The following is a 25,290-nucleotide window of genomic DNA, read 5'->3' as shown; positions in this document are numbered from 1 at the left end:
CTCTGGCCATTCAGATTGACCGGCGCTTGCGGGAGCGCAGAACTGTGCGCGCTGTGGCGTTATCCTCAGAGCAAATTCCTGAGCCAATGCAGTTTTATAGGATTCTGTCTAGAACAGAACGACAAGGTTTCAGACGTCAGAATAGGTTGTGTTATTATTGTGGCGACGCTTCTCATGTAATTTCTGTCTGCCCTAAGCAGACAAAGAGGATCGCCGGTTCAATTACCATCAGTACTGTACAACCTAAATTTCTGTTATCTGTGTCCTTGATCTGCTCATTGTCATCATTTTCTGTCATGGCGTTTGTGGATTCAGGCACCGCCTTGAACTTAATGGACTTTGAGTTTGCCAAGCGTTGTGATTTTCCCTTGCAGCCTTTGCAGAACCCTATTCCTTTAAGGGGCATTGATGCTACACCCTTGGCTAAAAATAAGCCCCAGTTTTGGACACAGGTGACCATGCGCATGGCGCCAGCCCATCAGGAAGATTGTCGATTTCTGGTGTTGCATAATTTGCATGATGCTATCGTGCTGGGTTTTCCGTGGTTGCAGGTACATAATCCTGTGTTGGATTGGAAGTCCATGTCTGTGACTAGTTGGGGTTGTCAGGGGGTTCATAATGATGTTCCTTTGATGTCAATCTCCTCTTCTTCCTCTTCTGAAATTCCAGAGTTTTTGTCTGATATTCAGGATGTATTCGATGATCCCAAGTCCAGTTTCCTTCCACCGCACAGGGACTGTGATTGTGCTATTGACTTGATTCCAGGCTGTAAGTTTCCTAAGGGTCTACTTTTCAACCTGTCTGTGCCTGAACATACCGCCATGCAGAGCTATATTAAGGAGTCTTTGGAGAAAGGGCATATTCGGCCATCTTCTTCACCGTTGGGAGCAGGGTTCTTTTTTGTTGCTAAAAAAGATGGTTCCTTGAGACCCTGTATTGAGTATCGCCTCTTGAATAAGATCACGGTCAAGTTTCAATACCCTTTACCTTTGCTTTCCGATTTGTTAGCTAGGATTAAGGGAGCTAGTTGGTTTACGAAGATTGACCTTCGGGTGGCATATAATCTTGTTCGTATTAAGCAGGGTGATGAATGGAAAACTGCGTTTAACATGCCCGAAGGCCATTTTTAATACCTTGTGATGCCATTCGGGCTCACTAATGCTCCATCTGTTTTTCAGTCCTTCATGCATGATATCTTCCGGACTTATCTTGATAAATTCTTGAATGTATATTTGGAAGATATTTAGATTTTTTCCGATGATTGGGAGTCTCATGTGCAACAGGTCAGGATGGTATTTCAGATCCTTCGTGACAATGCTTTGCTTGTGAAAGTATCTAAGTGTCTCTTTGGGGTGCAGAAGGTTTCTTTTTTGGGCTTTATTTTTTCTCCCTCGTCTATAGAGATGGATCCGGTTAAGGTTCAGGCCATTCATGATTGGATTCAGCCCACATCCGTGAAGAGCCTTCAGAAATTTTTGGGTTTTGCAAATTTTTATCGTCGTTTCATTGCTAATTTTTCCAGCGTGGTTAAACCCTTGATCGATTTGACGAAGAAAGGCGCTGATGTGGCGAATTGGTCCTCTGCGGCTGTCTCTGCCTTTCAGGAGCTTAAACGTCGATTTACTTCTGCTCCGGTGTTGCGCCAACCGGATGTTTCTCTTCCGTTTCAGGTTGAGGTTGATGCTTCTGAGATTGGGGCAGGGGCCGTTTTGTCTCAGAGGGATCCTGTTGGTTCCTTAATGAAACCGTGTGCCTTCTTTTCCCGTAAGTTTTCGCCTGCTAAACGCAATTATGATGTCGGCAATCGGGAGTTGTTGGCTATGAAGTGGGTGTTTGAGGAGTGGCAACATTGGCTTGAGGGAGCTAAGCACCGTATTGTGGTCTTGACCGATCATAAGAATTTGATTTACCTCGAGTCTGCCAAACGGCTGAATCCTAGACAGGCTCGATGGTCTTTGTTTTTTTCCCGTTTTGATTTTGTGGTCTCGTACCTTCCGGGTTCTAAGAATATTAAGGCTGATGCCTGTTGTGAATTCTGTGGCAGAGCTCCCTCCTGTGGTCACAAGTGGTACTTTGGCTGATTCTCTCTGTGAGCTTCCGTTGGTGGAGGAAAGTGGTACTGCGGCTTCTGAGTTTCCTTCCTCAGGTGATGTGGTGAAGTCGTTAGGTGCTGCTCTATTTAACTCCACCTAGTGCTTTGATCCTAGCCTCCAGTCAATGTTCTAGTATTGGACCTGTTTCCTCCTGGATCGTTCCTGTGGCCTGCTGCTCTGCATAGCTAAGTTCTGCTTTGCTATTTTGTTTGCTGTTTTTTCTGTCCAGCTTGTCTATTTGTTTTTTCCTGCTTGCTGGAAGCTCTGGGACACAGAGGGTGTACCTCCGTGCCGTTAGTTCGGTACGGAGGGTCTTTTTGCCCCCTTTGCGTGGTTTTTGTAGGGTTTTGTGTTGACCGCAAAGTTACCTTTCCTATCCTCGCTCTGTTCAGAAAGTCGGGCCTCACTTTGCTAAATCTATTTCATCTCTACGTTTGTCTTTTCATCTTAACTCACAGTCATTATATGTGGGGGCTGCCTTTTCCTTTGGGGTATTTCTCTGAGGCAAGGTAGGCTTATTTTCTATCTTCAGGCTAGCTAGTTTCTCAGGCTGTGCCGAGTTGCATAGGGAGCGTTAGGCGCAATCCACGGCTGCCTCTAGTGTGGTTGGAGAGGATTAGGGATTGCGGTCAGCAAAGTTCCCACGTCTCAGAGCTCGTTCTATGTTTTTGGGTTATTGTCAGGTCACTGTATGTGCTCTGACCTCTATGTCCATTGTGCTACTGAATTACCTTATCATAACAGTACTGGAGGCCCAAAGTACTAATGATTCCCAATAGAGGGAAAAAAGAAGTTCTGAGACCATTTTTTTTTCTTTGCACTGTGTTTTGCCTTTTTTTCCCCCTACACATTTGGGTGGTTCAGGACACAGGTGTGGACATGGACATTCAGGGTCTGTGCTCTTCAATGGATAATCTCGTTATAAATGTACAAAAGATTCAAGATTTGGTGGTTCAGAAGCCTATGTTAGAACCAAGAATTCCTATTCCTGATTTGTTTAATGGTGATAGAGCCAAGTTTGTGAATTTCAAAAATAATTGCAAACTGTTTCTGGCCTTGAAACCTCGCTCCTCTGGTGACCCAGTTCAACAAGTGAGAATTATTATTTCTTTTTTGCGTGGCGACCCTCAAGACTGGGCATTTTCCCTTGCGTCAGGAGATCCTGCATTAAGTAATATTGATGCGTTTTTCCTGGCGCTCGGATTGCTGTACGATGAGCCTAATTCAGTGGATCAGGCAGAGAAAAATTTGCTGGCTCTGTGTCAGGGTCAGGATGAGATAGAGGTATATTGTCAGAAATTTAGAAAGTGGTCCGTACTCACTCAATGGAATGAAGGTGCACTCGCAGCTATTTTCAGAAAGGGTCTCTCTGAAGCCCTTAAGGATGTCATGGTGGGATTTCCTATGCCTGCTGGTCTGAATAAGTCTATGTCTTTGGCCATTCAGATCGGTCGACGCTTGCGTGAGCGTAAATCTGTGCACCATTTGGCGGTATTACCTGAGCTTAAACCTGAGCCTATGCAGTGCAATAGGACTTTGATCAGAGTTGAACGGCAAGAACACAGACGTCTGAATGGGCTGTGTTTTTACTGTGGTGATTCCACTCATGCTATCTCTGATTGTCCTAAGCGCACTAAGCGGTTCGCTAGGTCTGCCACCATTGGTACGGTACAGTCAAAATTTCTTCTGTCCGTTACCTTGATCTGCTCTTTGTCATCGTATTCTGTCATGGCATTTGTGGATTCAGGCGCTGCCCTGAATTTGATGGACTTGGAGTATGCTAGGCGTTGTGGGTTTTTCTTGGAGCCCTTGCAGTGTCCTATTCCATTGAGAGGAATTGATGCTACGCCTTTGGCCAAGAATAAGCCTCAGTACTGGACCCAGCTGACCATGTGCATGGCTCCTGCACATCAGGAGGTTATTCGCTTTCTGGTGTTGCATAATCTGCATGATGTGGTCGTGTTGGGGTTGCCATGGCTACAAGTCCATAATCCAGTATTAGATTGGAAATCCATGTCTGTGTCCAGCTGAGGTTGTCAGGGGGTACATGGTGATGTCCCATTTCTGACTATTTCGTCATCCACCCCTTCTGAGGTTCCAGAGTTCTTGTCTGATTACCGGGATGTATTTTATGAGCCCAAGTCCGATACCCTACCTCCGCATAGGGATTGTGATTGTGCTATCAATTTGATTCCTGGTAGTAAATTCCCAAAAGGTCGACTGTTTAATTTATCTGTGCCTGAGCACGCCGCTATGCGGAGTTATGTGAAGGAGTCCTTGGAGAAGGGGCATATTCGCCCGTCATCGTCGCCATTAGGAGCAGGGTTCTTTTTTGTAGCCAAGAAGGATGGTTCGCTGAGACCTTGTATAGATTACCGCCTTCTAAATAAGATCACGGTTAAATTTCAGTACCCCTTGCCGTTGTTATCTGATTTGTTTGCTCGGATTAAGGGGGCTAGTTGGTTCACCAAGATAAACCTTCGTGGTGCGTATAATCTTGTGCGTATTAAGCGAGGCGAAGAATGGAAAACTGCATTTAATACGCCCGAGGGCCATTTTGAGTATCTAGTAATGCCATTCGGACTTGCCAATGCTCCATCAGTGTTTCAGTCCTTTATGCATGACATCTTCCGAGAGTACCTGGATAAATTCCTGATTGTGTACTTGGATGACATTTTGATCTTCTCGGATGATTGGGAGTCTCATGTGAAGCAGGTCAGAACGGTGTTTCAGGTCCTGCGTGCTAATTCTTTGTTTGTGAAGGGATCAAAGTGTCTCTTTGGTGTTCAGAAGGTTTCATTTTTGGGGTTCATCTTTTCCCCTTCTATTATCGAGATGGACCCTGTTAAGGTCCAAGCCATCCATGATTGGACTCAGCCGACATCTCTGAAAAGTCTGCAAAAGTTCCTGGGCTTTGCTAATTTTTATCGTCGCTTCATCTGCAATTTTTCTAGTATTGCTAAACCATTGACCGATTTGACCAAGAAGGGTGCTGATGTGGTCAATTGGTCTTCTGCTGCTGTGGAAGCTTTTCAAGAGTTGAAGCATCGTTTTTCTTCTGCCCCTGTGTTGTGTCAACCTGATGTTTCGCTTCCATTCCAGGTCGAGGTTGATGCTTCTGAGATTGGAGTAGGGGCTGTTTTGTCGCAGAGAAGTTCTGATTGCTCGGTGATGAAACCATGCGCCTTCTTTTCCAGGAAGTTTTCGCCTGCTGAGCGAAATTATGATGTGGGCAATCGAGAGTTGCTAGCCATGAAGTGGGCATTTGAGGAGTGGCGTCATTGGCTTGAAGGAGCTAAGCATCGCGTGGTGGTCTTGACTGATCATAAGAACTTGACTTATCTCGAGTCTGCCAAGCGGTTGAATCCTAGACAGGCTCGTTGGTCGCTGTTTTTTGCCCGTTTTGACTTTGTGATTTCGTACCTTCCGGGTTCTAAAATGTGAAGGCGGATGCTCTGTCTAGGAGTTTTGTGCCCGACTCTCCGGGTTTATCTGAGCCGGCGGGTATCCTCAAAGAGGGAGTAATTGTGTCTGCCATCTCCCCTGATTTGCGGCGGGTGCTGCAAAAATTTCAGGCTAATAAACCTGATCGTTGCCCAGCGGAGAAACTGTTTGTCCCTGATAGGTGGACGAATAAGGTTGTCTCTGAGGTTCATTGTTCGGTGTTGGCTGGTCATCCTGGAATCTTTGGTACCAGAGAGTTAGTGGCTAGATCCTTTTGGTGGCCGTTTCTGTCGCGGGATGTGCGTTCTTTTGTGCAGTCCTGTGGGATTTGTGCTCGGGCTAAGCCCTGCTGTTCTGGTGCCAGTGGGTTGCTTTTGCCCTTGCCGGTCCCGAAGAGGCCTTGGACACATATCTCTATGGATTTTATTTCGGATCTCCCCGTCTCTCAAAAGATGTCAGTCATTTGGGTGGTCTGTGATCGCTTCTCTAAGATGGTCCATTTGGTACCCTTGTCTAAATTGCCTTCCTCCTCTGATTTGGTGCCATTGTTCTTCCAGCATGTGGTTCGTTTACATGGCATTCCAGAGAATATCGTTTCTGACAGAGGTTCCCAGTTTGTTTCAAGGTTTTGGCGAGCCTTTTGCGGTAGGATGGGCATTGACTTGTCTTTTTCCTCGGCTTTCCATCCTCAGACTAATGGCCAGACCGAACGAACCAATCAGACCTTGGAAACATATCTGAGATGCTTTGTTTCTGCTGATCAGGATGACTGGGTGTCCTTTTTGCCTTTGGCTGAGTTCGCCCTTAATAATCGGGCCAGCTCGGCTACCTTGGTTTCGCTGTTTTTCTGCAACTCTGGGTTCCATCCTCGTTTCTCTTCAGGGCAGGTTGAGTCTTCGGACTGTCCTGGTGTGGATACTGTGGTGGACAGGTTGCAGCAGATTTGGACTCATGTAGTGGACAATTTGACCTTGTCCCAGGAGAAGGCTCAACGTTTCGCTAATCGCAGACGCTGTGTGGGTCCCCGACTTCGTGTTGGGGATTTGGTTTGGTTATCTTCTCGTCATATTCCTATGAAGGTTTCCTCTCCTAAGTTTAAACCTCGTTTCATTGGTCCGTATAGGATTTCTGAGGTTCTTAATCCTGTGTCTTTTCGTCTGACCCTTCCAGATTCTTTTTCCATACATAACGTATTCCATAGGTCATTGTTGCGGAGATACGTGGCACCTATGGTTCCATCTGTTGATCCTCCTGCCCCGGTTTTGGTGGAGGGGGAGTTGGAGTATATTGTGGAGAAGATTTTGGATTCTCGTGTTTCAAGACGGAAACTCCAGTATCTGGTTAAGTGGAAGGGTTATGCTCAGGAAGATAATTCCTGGGTCTTTGCCTCTGATGTCCATGCTCCCAATCTTATTCGTGCCTTTCATATGGCTCATCCTGGTCGTCCTGGGGGCTCTGGTGAGGGTTCGGTGACGCCTCCTCAAGGGGGTACTGTTGTGAAATCTGTGGCAGAGCTCCCTCCTGTGGTCACAAGTGGTACTTCGGCTGATTCTCTCTGTGAGCTTCCGTTGGTGGAGGAAAGTGGTACTGCGGCTTCTGAGTTTCCTTCCTCAGGTGATGTGGTGAAGTCGTTAGGTGCTGCTCTATTTAACTCCACCTAGTGCTTTGATCCTGGCCTCCAGTCAATGTTCTAGTATTGGACCTGTTTCCTCCTGGATCGTTCCTGTGGCCTGCTGCTCTGCATAGCTAAGTTCTGCTTTGCTATTTTGTTTGCTGTTTTTTCTGTCCAGCTTGTCTATTTGTTTTTTCCTGCTTGCTGGAAGCTCTGGGACACAGAGGGTGTACCTCCGTGCCGTTAGTTCGGTACGGAGGGTCTTTTTGCCCCCTTTGCGTGGTTTTTGTAGGGTTTTGTGTTGACCGCAAAGTTACCTTTCCTATCCTCGCTCTGTTCAGAAAGTCGGGCCTCACTTTGCTAAATCTATTTCATCTCTACGTCTGTCTTTTCATCTTAACTCACAGTCATTATATGTGGGGGCTGCCTTTTCCTTTGGGGTATTTCTCTGAGGCAAGGTAGGCTTATTTTCTATCTTCAGGCTAGCTAGTTTCTCAGGCTGTGCCGAGTTGCATAGGGAGCGTTAGGCGCAATCCACGGCTGCCTCTAGTGTGGTTGGAGAGGATTAGGGATTGCGGTCAGCAGAGTTCCCACGTCTCAGAGCTCGTTCTATGTTTTTGGGTTATTGTCAGGTCACTGTATGTGCTCTGACCTCTATGTCCATTGTGGTACTGAATTACCTTATCATAACAGATGCCCTCTCTAGGAGTTTTTTACCTGATTCTCCTTAGGTCTTAGAACTGGTCGGTATTCTGAAAGAAGGGGTGGTCCTTTCTGCCATTTCCCCTGATTTACGACGGTTTCTTCAGGAATTTCAGGCTGACAAACCTGATCGCTGTCCTGTGGGGAAACTGTTTGTTCCTGACAGATGGACTAGTAGAGTGATTTCTGAGGTTCACTGTTCCGTGTTGGCTGGTCATCCTGGCATTTTTGGTACCAGAGACTTGCTTGGTAGGTCCTTTTGGTGGCCTTCTTTGTCGCGTGATGTGCGTTCTTTTGTGCAGTCCTGTGGGACTTGTGCGCTTGCCAAGCCTTGTTGTTCCCGTGCAAGTGGGTTGCTTTTGCCATTGCCAATCCCTGAGAGGCCCTGGACGCATATTTTGATGGATTTTATTTCTGATCTTCCGGTCTCCCAGAAGATGTCTGTTATCTGGGTTGTTTGTGACCGGTTCTCTAAGATGGTTCATTTGGTGCCTTTGCCTAAATTGCCTTCCTCTTCAGATTTGGTTCCGTTGTTTTTTCAGCATGTGGTTCATTTTCATGGTATTCCGGAGAATATTGTGTCCGACAGAGGTTCCCAGTTTGTTTCTAGGTTTTGGCGGGCCTTTTGTGTTAGGCTGGGCATTGATTTGTCTTTTTCTTCTGCATTTCATCCTCGGACAAATGGCCAGACCGAGCGAACTAATCAGACTTTGGAGACTTATTTGAGATGCTATGTGTCTGCTGATCAGGATGATTGGGTGGCCTTCTTGCCATTGGCCGAGTTTGCCCTTAATAATCGGGCTAGTTCGGCTACTTTGGTTTCGCCTTTCTTTTGTAATTTTGGTTTTCATCCTCATTTTTCTTCTGGGCAGGTTGAGCCTTCTGACTGTCCTGGTGTGGATTCTGTGGTTGACAGGTTGCAGCAGATTTGGGCTCATGTGGTGGACAATTTGGTGTTGTCTCAGGAGGAGGCCCAACGTTTTGCTAATCGTCGTCGGTGTGTTGGTTCCCGGCTTTGGGTTGGGGATCTGGTCTGGTTGTCTTCCCGTCATGTTCCTATGAAGGTTTCTTCCCCTAAGTTTAAGCCTCGGTTTTCTGGTCCTTATAAGATTTCTGATATTATTAATCCGGTGTCTTTTCGTTTGGCGCTTCCGGCTTCTTTTGCTATCCTTAATGTCTTCCATAGATCTTTATTGCGGAAATATGTGGTGCCCGGTGTTCCCTCTGTTGATCCTCCGGCCCCTGTGTTCGTTGATGGAGAGTTGGAGTATGTGGTTGAGAAGATTTTGGATTCTCGTTTTTCGAGGCGGAGGCTTCAGTACCTTGTCAAATGGAAGGGTTATGGCCAGGAGGATAATTCTTGGGTTTTTGCCTCTGATGTCCATGCTGCTGATTTGGTCCGTGCCTTTCATCTGGCTCATCCTGATCATCCTGGGGGCCCTGGTGAGGGTTCGGTGACCCCTCCTCAAGGGGGGGGTACTGTTGTGAATTCTGCTTTTGGGTTCCCTCCATTGGTTGTAGGTGGGAATGCAGTTGTCTCTGAGTCGCAGTCCTGGCCAGGTGTATCTGCTGATTGCAGTTCTGACTGGGATATTTAGGTGTGCAGGATTCATTAGTCCTTGCCAGTTGTCAATGTTTCTTGGAAAGTGTTGGATCTATTTCTGGCTTCTCCTGCTTAGCTGCCAATTCAGCAAAGATAAGTGTCTGTTTCTTTTTCTGTGGCACACATTCAGTGTGCTTATATTCTGTGCTATTCATTTGTTTTCTCTTGTCCAGCTTAGACTGTGTCAGTGTTTTCTCAGTCTTGTTGGATTCTCTGGAGTTGCAGATATACGCTCCACATCTTTAGTTAGATGGTGGAGTTTTTGTATTTTCTGCTGTGGATATTTTTGGAAGGATTTTAATACTTACCGCTTAGTATCTTGTCCTCTCCTTTCCTATTTTAGCTAGTGTGGCCTCTTTTGCTAAATCCTGTTTCCTGCTTGCGTGTGTCTTTTCCTCTACTACTCACAGTCATTATTTGTGGGGGGCTGCCTATTCTTTGGGGTTCTGCTCTGAGGCAAGGTAGAATTCCTATTTCCATCTATAGGGGTATTTAGTCCTCTGGCTGTGTCGAGGTGTCTAGGTTTTGTTAGGCACACCCCACGGCTACTTCTAGTTGCGATGTTAAGATCAGGGTTTGCGGTCAGTATAGTTACCACCTACTCCAGTGAAAGTTTTCATGCTGCTCCAAGGTCACCTGATCATAACAGAAGACTTTGCTCGCACATTCGCCGGTCGCCAGTACACTCCAGCCATATGCTGAACCATCAGAGATCGCTGAAGCTTCCCCAGCACCGCCTAATAATCGACGATGCAACAAGGTGGAACTCCACACTACACATGCTTCAGAGACTGTGCATACAGAGACTGTGCAAACAGAGGCGGGCTGTAATGTATTTGTGGGAGGATACACATACACGGGCAGGCAGTTGGATGGCAGACATGGAGTTGTCTGGTGTGCAGTGGTCAAAGCTCCAAACCTCTGTCAAGTCCTTCAGTGTTTTGAGGAATGCACACGGCTGGTAAGTGCAGATGACGCCATCATAAGCATAAGCATCCCACTAATGCGTCTGCTGATGCAAAGTTTGATGCACATTAAGGAGCAGGTGTCTGCGGCCGAGGAGGAGGGAAGCCTTGATGACAGTCAGCCATTGTCTGCTCAGGGAACTCTCCTGGACGAGGTGGCGGACGAAGAGGAGGAGGAGGATGGGGATGAATATTTATGGGAGGAGGATGCTTCCCAGGGGGCAATAGAAACCGCTGGCATTGTAAGGTCAGGTACAGGGTTTTTGGGGGAGACAAGTGATGTTGATTTGCAAGAAAGTGCTCCTCAACCCAGCACAAGCAGTGAATTGACACCTGAACATTGGCCCACATGGCTGATTATGCCTTGCGTATCCTATAAAGGGACCCCCGTATGATAAAAATGATGACCGATGACGATTTCTGGTTTGCCTGCCTCCTGGATCCACGATATAAAGTGAAATTACAAAATATCTCGCCACATGAGAACCTTGAGCAAATATTGGCTACCAAGCAAGCAACTATTGTAGTCCGTTTGGTTCAGGCATTCCCACAGCGGCGTTGATGGTTCTCACAAGAGCTGTAGGGGGCAACATGGCAGAGGTGTTAGAGGTGCACAAATCAGAAGTGGCGTTGGACAGAGGGGTTTTATGACCAGGTTGTGGAGTGATTTCACAATGACCACAGAGACGACCGGTAATGCTGCATTAATTCAAAGTGACAGGGGACATCATTTGTCCAGTATTGTTACAAACTATTTTTCCTCCCTTATCGATGTTTTCCCTCACAGGTAATTCCCCTTTGATTACTGGTCATCAAAAATAGACACCTGGCAAGAATTGGCAGAATATGCAATACAGAAACTCGCTTGCCCAGCTGCTAGTGTGCTATCAGAAGGAGTCTTCAGTGCTGCTGGTTCAATACTGACCGAAAAAAGGACACGTCTGGCTTCCCGATATGTTGATGATCTAACCGAGATTAAAATGAACCAATCATGGATTTCTAATTATTTTGCCCAACCTTCCCCTGCTGACACGTAACTTGCCTGAAAAATGTCTTGCTTTTGGCCTCCGCTTACTAACTGCTCCAATTCCTCCATTTGCAGCTGCTGAATGTCCACCATAGGCCATTTTTCTACCTCCCTAAATGGTCTGACTCCCCCCCACAGGGCCATGGTCACCACTTGGCGCAAGCACCCGTGTGAGTGCCGTTTGCCTGGACAGGTAGGTGTGCCCACTTTTGGGCGACGGCACTGGCACAGGGTCCCTCATAGTACAATGAAGTGTCTCTGAAGGTGGTGGTGCACAGCCAATGTCAGACACACTGTCGTAATAAGAGGGGCCCTGTGCCAGTACCGCCGCCCATGAGAGAGTGTTCCCCCCAGCTCGAACAGTGCTCTACTTGCAAAACTTACCTCTCCCTGCTCCACCACTGTGTAGTCTGTGCTGTTAAATCCTTCAATGGCACTGCCAATACAAATTTGTTGAATTGATAGATGATAGTAAAAATATACAGGTGCCCTGGCATCCATTTAGACCAGTTAATACTTTGCGTCAGCTTCCACTGTCTACAGTACTATTCAGCAGAGAAGCCCACCCCTGTACCTAGCTGTGCCTCCAGTTTATTTATGAACATTTTGGGGGCTGACATTTAACCCACTTTATTATTTTGGCCTACTAACTGTGTCAGCCATTTATTACAGCTGTCCTCCACTGAACAAAGCAATGCCGCCTGTGTACTCCTCTTACCAATTTTGAACAGCATTTTGCCTTCTTTTTTATTTTAGGCCTACTAAGTCTGTGTGAGCCTCTCATAACAGTTGTCCTCCGCTGAAAAAAGCTATGCCGCCTGTGTTCTCCTCTTACCAATATTGAACTGCATTTAGCCTACTTTTTTATTTTAGGCCTACTAAGTCTGTGTGAGCCTCTCATAACATTTGTCCTCCTCCGCTGAAAAAAGCTATGCCGCCTGTGTACTCCTCTTACCAAATTTGAACTGTATTTTGCCTACTTTTTTATTTTAGGCCTACTAAGTCTGTGTGAGCCTCTCATAACAGTTGTCCTCCTCCGCTGGAAAAAGCTATGCTGCCTGTGTACTCCTCTTACCAATTTTGAACTGCATTTAGCCTACTTACTTATTTAGGCCTACTAACTGTGTCTGCCTCCCATTACAGTTGTCCTCCACTGAATAAAGCTGAGCCTCAATTTTCACCATTTCAGATATTAAACTGCACTTGGCCTACTTGTTTGGTTTGGCCTTCTAACGGTGTCTGACGCTGCTTGTTGTTCTCCTCCACTGAACAAAGCTGAGCCTCAATTTTCACCGTTTCAGATATTAAACTGCATTTGGCCTACTTGTTTGGTTGGGCCTACTAACGGCGTCTGCAGCTCCTTGCTTTTCTCCTCCACTGAACAAAGCTGAGCCTCAATTTTCACCATTTTAGATATTAAACTACATTTGGCCTACTTGTTAGGTTGGGCCTACTAACGGTGTCTGCCGCTCCTTTCTTTTCTCCTCCACTGAACAAAGCAATGCCGCCTGTGTACTCCTGTTACCAATTTTGAACTGCATTTAGCCTACTTACTTATTTGGGCCTAGTAACTGTGTCAGCCACTCCTTACAGTTGTCCTCCACTGAACAAAGCAATGCCGCCTGTGTACTCCTGTTACCAATTTTGAACTGCTTTTAGACTACTTTTTTATTTTGGGCCAATATCTGTATTTCCTCCTCATCCTGCCCTTTGCCCAGCCACTGCTAGATGAGTCTGCTGGTACATTGACCCAGACCACTACATTCCCCTTGCACTCTACAGAGCCAGAATCTGACCCTGCTGAAAATCAGGTTCCCCTTCCCGCATACTATGTCCCCTTACACGGGGACAAATAGGAAGGTGCAGATGAAAGTGCAGGTTCCTTCATCAAGTGGGGGGGCATATTCGTGGGCACTGGCACAGGGCCCCTCATAGTACGCAAAAGTGTCTCTGGCAGTGGGAGGCGCCACCGGCCGTCAAACACACCGCCGTACTATGAGAGGCCCTGTGCCAGTGTCAACTAGTGGGCCCCCCTTGCTTGCTCAGGATCCCAGCACTTGCAAAGTTGAAATACTTACCTCTTCCTGCTCCACAACCGTGACGTATTCCACATTTCTCGGGCCCACGGAAATCTTGAGCCAGCCCTACACCGCCCCCACAACTTTAGCCAAAAGAGCCCCTGTTTTCAATGCCTAACTATTATTATAAAGTAAATTAAGATTGACAGGCTTCAGTAATACGAATTGATGTTTTTGGCATTAAAATGAACACTGTAGGTGTTTTCCTGTCCTCCACTCACTGCCGACTTTGATTCCCCATTGACTTGGATTGGGTTTTGTGTTTCGGCCGAACCCCGACTTTTCGCAATAATCGGCCGATTTCACCTGACCCGACTTTTGAGAAAGTCAGGTTTCGCGAAACCCGACTCGATCCTAAAAAGTAAAAGTCGCTCAACTATAGTGAACAGAGTCCAGTTCAGGTCCGGGTATCGTTCTGGTCCTTCAAACCCAAAATGTTTTAACCCGCCCGACCTGAACATCTAGGTGTCCACTCATCTCTACATGTAAATGCTCAGAAAATACATATAAAGGAAGAGGAGAGAGAGATAAAGAGAGAGATCTCCACTGTCCATAAGAGCTTACACTCTACAAGACAGAGGACCCTGCTGATCATAAGAGCTTTTACTTTACAGATGAGAGAAAGAGGATCCTGCTCATCATAAGATCTTACACTCTAAAGGACAGAGAGATATGCCCAGTGATTCTGGAGATAAAAAAAACGACTCTTCCACATAAGTTGTGCTCCTCTGGGAATGGCTGATCTGGGATGGCTCAAATATTAACCAGCACTGTACTGTACAGCGCTGTATAAGTTATTATTATCAGTAAAACTTAATTACCTGCAGATCATTATGGGAAGGCCCATGCAATCACACAAACAATGTGAGCCCACTCTCTGATGAAGCAGTCTGAGAAATAGTGCCAGGCAAGGTTTTTTTTGTCATACCACAAAGAGAGTCTCAAGTTATTGTGAAAATGCAAATTTCGAGATATTCATCTCAAACTTGATCTTCCGCAGCTCAATCTGCTCATCTCTAATGATAAATGTATGTGTATAACATGTGTGTATGTTGCAATTAACTTTATCAATATACTTTTTACTAGCAATCCGTAAAATTGCACAAGATGGTTTCATCTCATAACAGTATGAAGGTTACTATACTTAACAAAAATGGAGGTGAGTGTGTTCTGTCCATTCTAATAGGACAGTGTAGTTCGTTTCATGCATTAAAGTTTTACTAACATTAGTGTTTTTGGTTTGCTGTATTATAGCACCACCCAGTGGTGGTTAAATTTATAACCTGTGTTTTTAGTAATAATTAGAGTGTTGCATTGTGGGATTGTACCAAGGTATGCTGGGACAGGGAAATTCCATTACTTTCTGTGTACCTCCTGGGACACAAGTGTTTTTTTGCTGTGCTGGAACCATCTCACTTACTTGCCATCCTGGTTAAGTTTATCCGGTAAGATTGTTACCTCTGTTCTTGCAATATAGTGTTATACAGAATGTGATTTATTGTATAGCAGCTAGTACTTAGGAAATTTATAATCAGTGACCTGCTGTATGTAGGTATGTATAGAAGTTGCATCATCCTGTATATTTTTCCTGCTGTAAGATGCGCCAATTCTGGCACTTAGCCCCTCTTCTCCCACTCCCGTGTAGCGGTGGAACATGGGATAATAAGGGGCTAATGTCACCTTGCTATTGTAAGGTGACATTAACCCCTTCCCAACCTTTGACGCATACGCTGCGTCATGAAAGTCGGTGCCATTCCGACCCATGACGCAGCATATGCGTCATGGAAAGATCGCGTCCCTGCAGATCGGGTGAAAGGGTTAACTCCCATTTCACCCGATCTGCAGGGACAGGGGGAGTGGTAGTTTAGCCCAGGGGGGGTGGCTTCACCCCCTCGTGGCTACGATCGCTCTGATTGGCTGTTGAAAGTGAAACTGCCAATCAGAGCGATTTGTAATATTTCACCTAAAAAAATGGTGAAATATTACAATCCAGTCATGGCCGATGCTGCAATATCATCGGCCATGGCTGGACACACTAATGTGCACCCACCCCACTCCTCCGATCGCCCCCCCAGCCCCCCGATCTGCGGTCTGCTCCCCTCGGTCCTGTGCTCTGCTCCCCCGTCCTCCTGCCCGCTCCCCCCGTTCTCCAATCACACCCCCCGTGCTCCAATCAAACCCCCCCGCACTCCGATCCCCCCCGCACAGCGATCCACCCCCCGCACAGCGATCCCCCCCCTCCGCACAGCGATTCCCCCCCCCGTGCTCCAATCCACCCGCCCGCACAGCGATCCCCCACTCCGTGCTCCAATCCACCCCCCCGTATTCCGGTCCACCCCCCCCGTGCTCCGACGCCCCCCCGTGCCCTGATCTCCCCCCCCCCTTATACTTACCTGGCCTCCCGGGGACTGTCCGTCTTCTTTCCTGGGCGCCGCCATCTTCCAAAATGGCGGGCGCATGTGCAGTGCGCCCGCCGAATCTGCCGGCCGGCAGATTCGTTCCAGAGTGAATTTTGATCACTGAGTTAGGTTATATCTCAGTGATCAAAATAAATAAAAAAAAGTAAATTCCCCCCCCCCTTTGTCACCCCCATAGGTAGGGACAATAAAAAAAATATATATATTTTTTTTCCACTAAGGTTGGGGTAAGAACTAGGGTTAGGGTTAGGGTTAGGGGTAGGGTTAGGGGTAGGGTTAGGGTTAGGGGTAGGGTTAGGGGTAGGGGTATGGTTAGGGGTAGGGTTAGGGGTAGGGGTAGGGTTAGGGGTAGGGTTAGGGGTAGGGTTAGGGTTTCGGTATGTGCACACGTATTCTGTTCCTCTGCGGATTTTTCCGCTGCGGATTTGATAAATCCGCAGTGCTAAACCGCTGCGGATTTATGGCGGATTTACCATGTTTTTTCTGCGCATTTCAATGCGGTTTTACAACAGCGATTTTCTATTTGAGCAGTTGTAAAACCGCTGCGGAATCCGCAGAAAGAAATGACATGCTGCGGAATGTAAACCGCTGCGTTTCCATGCAGTTTTTTCGCAGCATGTGTACAGCGATTTTTGTTTCCCATAGGTTTGCATTGAACTGTAAACTCATGGGAAACTGCTGCGGATCCGCAGCGTTTTCCGCAGCGTGTGCACATACCTTTAGAATTAGGCTATGTGCACACGGTGCGGATTGGCCGCTGCGGATCCGCAGCAGAGTTCCATCAGGTTTACAGTACCATGTAAACATATGGAAAGCCAAATCCGCTGTGCCCATGGTGCGGAAAATACCGCGCGGGAACGCTGCGTTGTATTTTCCGCAGCATGTCAATTCTTTGTGCGGATTCCGCAGCATTTTACACCTGTTCCTCAATAGGAATCCGCAGGTGAAATCCGGACAAAAAACACTGGAAATCCGCGGTAAATCCGCAGGTAAAACGCAGTGCCTTTTACCCGCGGATTTTTCAAAAATGGTGCTGAAAAATCTCATACGAATCCGCAACGTTGGCACATAGCCTTAAGGCTAGGGTTGGGTTGGAATTAGGGTTGTGGTTAGGGTTAGGGGTGTGTTGGGGTTACGGGTGTGTTGGGGTTAGGGTTGTGATTAGGGTTATGGCTACAGTTGGGATAAGGGTTAGGGGTGTGTTGGAGTTAGAATTGAGGGGTTTCCACTGTTTAGGCACATCAGGGGGTCTCCAAACGCAACATGGCGCCACCATTAATTCCAGCCAATCTTGTATTCAAAAAGTCAAATGGTGCTCCCTCACTTCCGAGCCCCGACGTGCACCCAAACAGTGGTTTACCCTCACATATGGGGTACCAGCATACTCAGGACAAACTGCGCAACAATTACTGGGGTCCAATTTCTCCTGTTACCCTTGTGAAAATAAAGAAATGCTTGCTAAAACATCATTTTTGAGGAAAGAAAAATGATTTTTTATTTTCACGGCTCTGCGTTGTAAACGTCTGTGAAGCACTTGGGGGTTCAAAGTGCTCACCACATATCTAGATAAGTTCCTTGGGGGGTCTAGTTTCTAAAATGGGGTCACTTGTGGGGGGTTTCTACTGTTTAGGCACATCAGGGGCTCTGCAAACGCAACGTGACGACCGCAGAGCATTCCATCAAAGTCTGCATTTCAAAACGTTACTACTTCAATTCCGAGCCCCGGCATGTGCCCAAACAGTAGTTTACCCCCACATATGGGGTATCAACGTACTCAGGAGAAAATGGACAACAAATATTGGGGTCAAATTTCTCCTGTTACCCTTGGGAAAATTAAAAAATTCTGGGCTAAATAATTATTTTTGAGGAAAGAAAACGTATTTATTATTTTCACGGCTCTGCATTATAAACTTCTATGAAGCACTTGGGGGTTCAAAGTGCTCACCACACATCTAGATAAGTTCCTTTCGGGGTCTAGTTTCCAAAATGGGGTCACTTGTGGGGGGTTTCTACTGTTAAGCCACATCAGGGGCTCTGCAAACGCAACGTGACGCCCACAGAGCATTCCATCAAAGTCTGCATTTCAAAATGTCACTACTTCACTTCCGAGCCCCGGCATGTGCCCAAACAGTGGTTTACCCCCACATATGGGGTATCAGCGTACTCAGGAGAAACTGGACAACAACTTTTGGGGTCAAATTTCTCCTGTTACCCTTTGTAAAATAAAAAATTGCAGGCTAAAAGATCATTTTTGAGAAAATAATTTTTTTTTTTATTTTCATGGCTCTGCGTTATAAACTTCTGTGAAGCACTTGGGGGTTCAAAGTCCTCACCACACATCTAGATTAGTTCCTTTGGGGGTCTAGTTTCCAAAATGGGGTCATTTCTGGGGGATCTCCAATGTTTAGGCACACAGGGGCTCTCCAAACGTGACATGGTGTCCGCTAATGATTGGAGCTAATTTTCCATTTAAAAAGCCAAATGGCGTGCCATCCCTTCCGAGCCCTGCCGTGCGCCCAAACAGTGGTTTACCCCCACATATGGGGTATCAGCATACTCAGGACAAACTGGACAACAATATTTGGGGTCCAATTTCTCCTATTATCCTTGGCAAAATAGGAAATTCCAGGCTAAAAAATCATTTTTGAGGAAAGAAAAATTATTTTTTATTTTCATGGCTCTGCGTTATAAACTTCTGTGAAGCACCTGGGGGTTTAAAGTGCTCAATATGCATCTAGATAAGTTCCTTGGGGGGTCTAGTTTCCAAAATGGGGTCACTTGTGGGGGAGCTCCAATGCATAGGCACACAGGGGCTCTCCAAACGTGACATGGTGTCCGCTAACAATTGGAGCTAATTTTCCATTCAAAAAGTGAAATGGCGCGCCTTCCCTTCCGAGCCCTGCCGTGTGCCCAAACAGTGGTTTACCCCCACATATGAGGTATCGGCGTACTCGGGAGAAATTGCCCAACAAATTTTATGATCCATTTTATCCTACTGCCCATGTGAAAATGAAAAAATTGAGGCGAAAAGAATTTTTTTGTGAAAAAAAAGTACTTTTTCATTTTTACAGATCAATTTGTGAAGCACCTGAGGGTTTAAAGTGCTCACTAGGCATCTAAATAAGTTCCTTGGGGGGTCTAGTTTCCAAAATGGGGTCACTTGTGGGGGAGCGCCAATGTTTAGGCACACAGGAGCTCTCCAAACGCGACATGGTGTCCGCTAACGATGGAAATAATTTTTCATTCAAAAAGTCAAATGGCGCTCCTTCCCTTCCGAGCCTTACCATGTGCCCAAACAGTGGCTTACCCCCACATATGAGGTATTGGCGTACTCAGGAGAAATTGCCCAACACATTTTAGGATCCATTTTATCCTGTTGCCCATGTGAAAATGAAAAAATTGAGGCTAAAATAATTTTTTTGTGAAAAAAAAGTACTTTTTCATTTTTACGGATCAATTTGTGAAGCACCTAGGGGTTCAAAGTGCTCACTATGCATCTAGATAAGTTCCTTGGGGCGTCTAGTTTCCAAAATGGGGTCACTTGTGGGGGAGCTCCAATTTTTAGGCACACGGGGGCTCTCCAAACGTGACATGGTGTCCGCTAAAGAGTGGAGCCAATTTTTGATTCAAAAAGTCAAATGGCGCTCCTTCCCTTCCAAGCCCTGCCGTGCGCCCAAACAGTGGTTTACCCCCACATATGAGGTATCAGCGTACTCAGGACAAATTGCACAACAACGTTCGTGGTTCAGTTTCTCCTTTTACCATTGGGAAAATAAAAAAATTGTTGCTAAAAGATAATTTTTGTGACTAAAAAGTTAAATGTTCATTTTTTCCTTCCATGTTGCTTCTGCTGCTGTGAAGCACCTGAAGGGTTAATAAACTTCTTGAATGTGGTTTTGAGTACCTTGAGGGGTGCAGTTTTTAGAATGGTGTCACTTTTGGGTATTTTCAGCCATATAGACCCCTCAAACTGACTTCAAATGTGAGGTGGTCCCTAAAAAAAATGGTTTTGAAAATTTCGTTGTAAAAATGACAAATCGCTGGTCAAATTTTAACCCTTATAACTTCCTAACAAAAAAAAATTTTGTTTCCAAAATTGTGCTGATGTAAAGTAAACATGTGGGAAATGTTATTTATTAACTATTTTGTGTCACATATCTCTTTGGTTTAACAGAATAAAAATTCAAAATGTGAAAATTGCGAAATTTTCAAAATTTTCGCCAAATTTCCGTTTTTATCACAAATAAACGCAGAATTTATTGACCTAAATTTACCAATAACATGAAGCCCAATATGTCACGAAAAAACAATCTCAGAACCGCTAGGATCCATTGAAGCGTTCCTGAGTTATTACCTCATAAATGGACACTGGTCAGAATTGCAAAAAACGGCAAGGTCTTTAAGGTCAAAATAGGCTGGGTCATGAAGGGGTTAAGCCGGGTTAATAATGGAGATTCGTCAATAAGACGCCTATCCATTATTAATCCAATACTAGTAAAGGGTTATTAAAACACACACACATTAGGAAAAAAGTATTTTAATATTCTTCATTTAACCATACTTACCATACTTCAGCGCCTACAAAAAACGTAAAATAAACCGTATACTACCTGTCCGCCGTAGTCCAATTAATAACGAGTGTCCCACGACGATCTCCCCTATAGACCAGTGACATCGGGTGATGTCACTGCTCTATAGGACCTTCAGTGACACACTGGCAGGAGAAAATGGCTCCTGCAGTGCATCACTGAGAGGTTACCAGAGTTCAGAGTCTCACTTTATGGCAATTGCTGTGTGGGAAAATTTCTCACACAGCAATGCCAAAACTGAGACTAGGGACTATTTATTTACAGCGCCGGAGGAATACAGTGCGGAAGTATACCTTCCTCCCGTCATTGTGTTCATGGGGCCCCTAGAGAGTGGCCGCACCAGCTAATGCTGCCGTTCTCCACTGGAGATTGTCTTTGGACACTCGTGGATTTCTGCAGATCAGGGGGTATATTGGTTGTTTGTTATTTTAATCTTTTTTACAGATGACACTGGCTTCGGGGATCAAAATGACAGGTGATGGTGAGTATATACTCTATGTTATATGTACTGTATGTCTGTATGTATGTATTGAATGTAATGTATGAATGTAATGTATGTAGTATGTATGTTGTAGGTATGTAGTATGTTGTATGTGTGTATGTAGTATGTGTGTAATGTATGAATGTATTGTATGTAGTATGTATGTTGTATGTATGTAGTATGTATGTAGTATGTATGTAGTATGTATGTTGTATGTATGTTGTATGTATGTAGTATGTTGTATGTATGTAGTATGTATGTAGTATATATGTTGTATGTATGTTGCATGTATGCTGTATGTATGTATGTATGTAGTATGTATGCAGTATGTTGTATGTATGTATGTATGTAGTATGTATGTATATAGTATGTATGTTGTATGCATGTAGTATGTGTGTTGTATGCATGTAGTATGTATGTTGTATGTGTGTAGTATGTTGTATCTATGTTGCATGTAATTTTTTTTTTTTACATTCAACACATTAGCCGGATGATGGGACTACTACTGTCCCATTATTGGCTAATGTGTCAGTCACCGCCATTATAGCAGGCATAGCCCAATGGGACTTGTAGTCCCATCGGACGATAACTGCACACAAACACAAAGACCCCGGGCAGGCTGCACAGACCCCCGGCAGGCCGGACATACCCAGGAGAGGCCGGTACAGACCCCCGGCAGGCCGCACAGACCCCCAGCTGGCCGCACAGACCCCCGGCAGGCTGCACAGACCCCCGAGAGGCCCGTACAGACCCCCGGCAAACTGCACAGACCCCCGGCAGGCCCGTAAAGACCCCCGGCAGGTCACATTGACCCCCAGCAGGCCCGTACAGACCCCCAGCAGGCCCACACAGACGCCCCCACGGTCACGCACAGACCCTGCCCGCACACACAGACACGCAGCCTCCGCCCATGCACCGCCCACACTCCATTATAGTGCATCATTGCACTATAGGAACTTCCGATTCCAGTATCCGATATCTTAAAAGTATCGGAACTCAGTATCAGAAATCCGATACAGCGAATATCGGAATGCTCAACACTGGTTGTGGCACAATTTCAGCATGCCCACAGCCTCGGGCTTGGCCTCTGCATGCACCATCACCTTCACGTCCACTTCCCCGTCCCTTGCCACGCACCTTACCAATTTTAAATGGAGTGCAATATTTTCCACGCTCACTACAAATGGCTGAAATTGGAGCAAACTTACTGTATATGTGAGTCGTGTGAGGGAAAACTCCAGTTTAAAATATCAGGCCTGTGGATAACAATTTCTTTTTTCAGCAAACTGGTGCAATAACTTGCCTAAGACACTGCAACAAAATTTAAATTGAGGCCTGAAATGGCACAATTTAGAGTGCATTGATATCTGATCCGTGTCACAGAAAAACCCCAAGTTCAAATATCTGTCCTGTATGAAAATATTTTTTTTTCAGCAAACTGATGTCAATAACTTGCCTAAGACACTGCAACAAAATTTAAATTGAGACCTGAAATGGCACAATTTTGAACACACTGATATGTGATCCGTGTGGTGGACAAACCCCAGTGTAACAAATGTGGCCTGTAGGTAAATATTTTCAGTAACAATTTTTTCAGCAAACTGGTGTCTTATCTAAGATACTACAACAAAATTTAACAGTAGGCCAGAAATGGCAGAATTTTCAATGCAGATGTGATCCTTGTGACAGCCAAACCCCTTTTTAAAATAGCTGGATTTTTACGCTGTAATATAGAAAGGATCTGGCTGTATTATTCAGTGGCAACAAGTAAATCGAGCAGAAAAACGTTGTGCTCTGGATTGCATTAAAAAATATATATATATTAGGATTAAGATCCAAAAAAAATTCTTCCTGGCTTCTGATACCTGGGGCTATGTGTTAGGTTTGCAACCCGGGGTCCACCGTGCAGGAAAGAACTCACTGCTAGTAAAGACGGTACTAAATGGCAGTATAAACAAACTCTGTTACTTCACAGAGTCCGTTAGCAAAGAGAACGCTGTGCCCTGTTAAGTTCACAGAGGAACACAGCTACTTAGTAGAGCCGTTAGTGGTCATGCAGTCAATAGCAAACACGCAGCTCCTCTCCGGTGGAGCTGGAATTCTAATGGCTATAAGGCAGCTCTGAATCCACACACATAAAACTCCTCGCCGGAGGTGTCAGCATTCTAGGGACTTATTTCAGCCAAACCCTGACAGCATACAAACATGACCACACTGGCGTTGAGCTTATACATAAATTGACACTAGTGCATGGCCGTGCGGCCATGCAAACGTTTTATAGTTGCAGCACTACAGGACCTTCCTGGAGGACCAATGGGAGCTGCTAAAGGGCCTGAGCGTGTGACCCCCGACCTCCAATGAGAGGTCCTCCCGTGGGCATGCTCAGTGTGTGCAAAGCAGGACTTAGTCCCAGAAAAGCCTGCTCACCGCAGACCAGTGCAAGGTACAATAGCAGAGCCTGGAAAGACACCAGTAACCCTTTTCACAGTATCAGGCTGAGCAAAATGCCGGGACCGTCGTCTCCGCTGAGCAGACTCCACTGCGACTGATGCAGAATGGGAGACTGCAGCAGACATGGTTTGAGATTCCCACTGTACAGAGGTGGGAACTTGACCCCTAACATTACCCCCCATCCTAGGGCCCCCCTCCTTGGGCCTCACTATGCTCAAAGTCTGCAATGACCAACGGAGCCCGAATGTGCTTCTCAGGTTCTGTCCTCTGGGCCGTGGCCCTTCCAGTCCACCAGATAGTGTTTTTGCCACGTACTACCTTTGACCCCTCAATAGCATTCACCTCGTAATCATCCGTGGATGAACACGATATCCCGGCAGATGACTCGGAAAACCAGGACATATAGAAGGGCTTTAAGAGGGAAACGTGGAAGATGTAGGTGATACCAAGGCACAGAGGAATAGCCAAACGGTACACCACCAGGGTTAACCTGTTCCAGAACCTTGAAAGGACCAATACGGCAAGGTGCAAACTTAGTGGACTATACTCGCAGCCTGAGGTTGCAGGCGGAGAGCCACACTAAGTCGCCAGGAGCGAAGGTCGAAGCAGGGCGCTGGTGAGCATCGGCAGAAACCCTCATTCTCTCCTTGGAAGCCCTAGTGGCATCCTGTGTGTGGTCCCAAATGTCACGTGACTCCACTGCCCAGTCTGCCACCCTGGAATCAGTGAATGACATGGGCATGGGCACAGGGACAGGCAGATGCTGGCTGTAATTATGGAGAAAAGGAGTCTGCCTAGCGGAATCGGCTACGGCGTTGTTCAGAGCAAATTCCGAGCAAGGTAGCAAAGATGCCCAGTCATCCTGCCCAGCAGAGACAAAATATTGCAAATATATCACAGGAGTCTGGTTGGCCCTCTCTACCAACCCATTTGTCTCGGGATGATAAGCAGAGGAGAGATTCAGTTCTATACTGAGTAAACGACAGAGCTCTCTTCAAAACCAAGACGCAAACTGGGGACCCCGGTAACTGACAATTTTATCAGGCATGCCATGTAAATGGAAAAAATGTTTTACGAACAACGTAGCCAAGGCCCGTGCAGAAGGTAACCGTGGAAGCGGCACCAAGTGCACCATCTTAGAGAAATGATCGGTGACTACCCAGATAATGGTGCAGTTACGAGACTTGGGTAAGCCCACCACTTAGTCCATCCGGACCATCTCCCAGGGCCTGTCTGCCACCAGCAGGGGGTAAAGTATCCCAGCAGGCCGTTGCCAAGGAGACCGATTCTTGGCGCAGGAGACACCCGCCCGAATATAGTCCTCGATGTCACGGGCCATATGCGGCCACCAGTACGTCCTCGCCAAAAACTCAGATGTCCTCTTGGTCCCAAAATGTCCACCCACCCTGGATGAGTGAGCCCAAGAGAGAACCTCCGGTCGCAAATTGGATGGAATGAAAGTCTTGCCTGGGGGCACAGACTCTAGCGAAACCGGAGCCACAGTTCTCAAGCTCTCTGAAGGGACAATAAGCCGAGGCTCCTCCTCCTCAGATGACACTATGGAGCGGGAGAGAGCATTGGCACGAATGTTCTTCTCCCCGGAAAGAAAATGGAGAGCAAAATGAAACCGGGAGAAGAACAGGGACCATCTAACCTGGCGAGAATTCAGCCGCTGGGCCGTCTGTAAATATACCAAGTCCTTGTGGTCTGTGAACTCTTGAAAGGGAAAGCGGGCTCCCTCCAAGAGATGTCTCCACTCTGAGAAAGCCAACTTCATGGCTAGCAACTCCCTGTTCCCGATGGAGTAATTCCTCTCCGCTGGTGAAAA

At 46.3% G+C, this 25,290-nt stretch overlaps 1 protein-coding gene across 3 annotated transcripts in view; it reads left to right on the top strand.

The window, feature by feature from the left end:
- Positions 1-25,290, top strand: part of LOC138638123 (probable cation-transporting ATPase 13A5) — a 553,152-nt gene that overhangs the window by 282,380 nt on the left and 245,482 nt on the right. For all 3 annotated transcript variants that reach the window (XM_069727147.1, XM_069727148.1, XM_069727150.1), the window contains one exon: positions 14,611-14,683. In XM_069727147.1, the coding sequence (XP_069583248.1) occupies positions 14,611-14,683 (73 nt within the window). The remainder of the gene's footprint in view (positions 1-14,610; positions 14,684-25,290) is intronic.

Source organism: Ranitomeya imitator, chromosome 5 (assembly GCF_032444005.1).
Source record: "Ranitomeya imitator isolate aRanImi1 chromosome 5, aRanImi1.pri, whole genome shotgun sequence".
NCBI lineage: Eukaryota > Metazoa > Chordata > Amphibia > Anura > Dendrobatidae > Ranitomeya > Ranitomeya imitator.
This window is presented reverse-complemented; position numbering and strand designations above follow the sequence as displayed.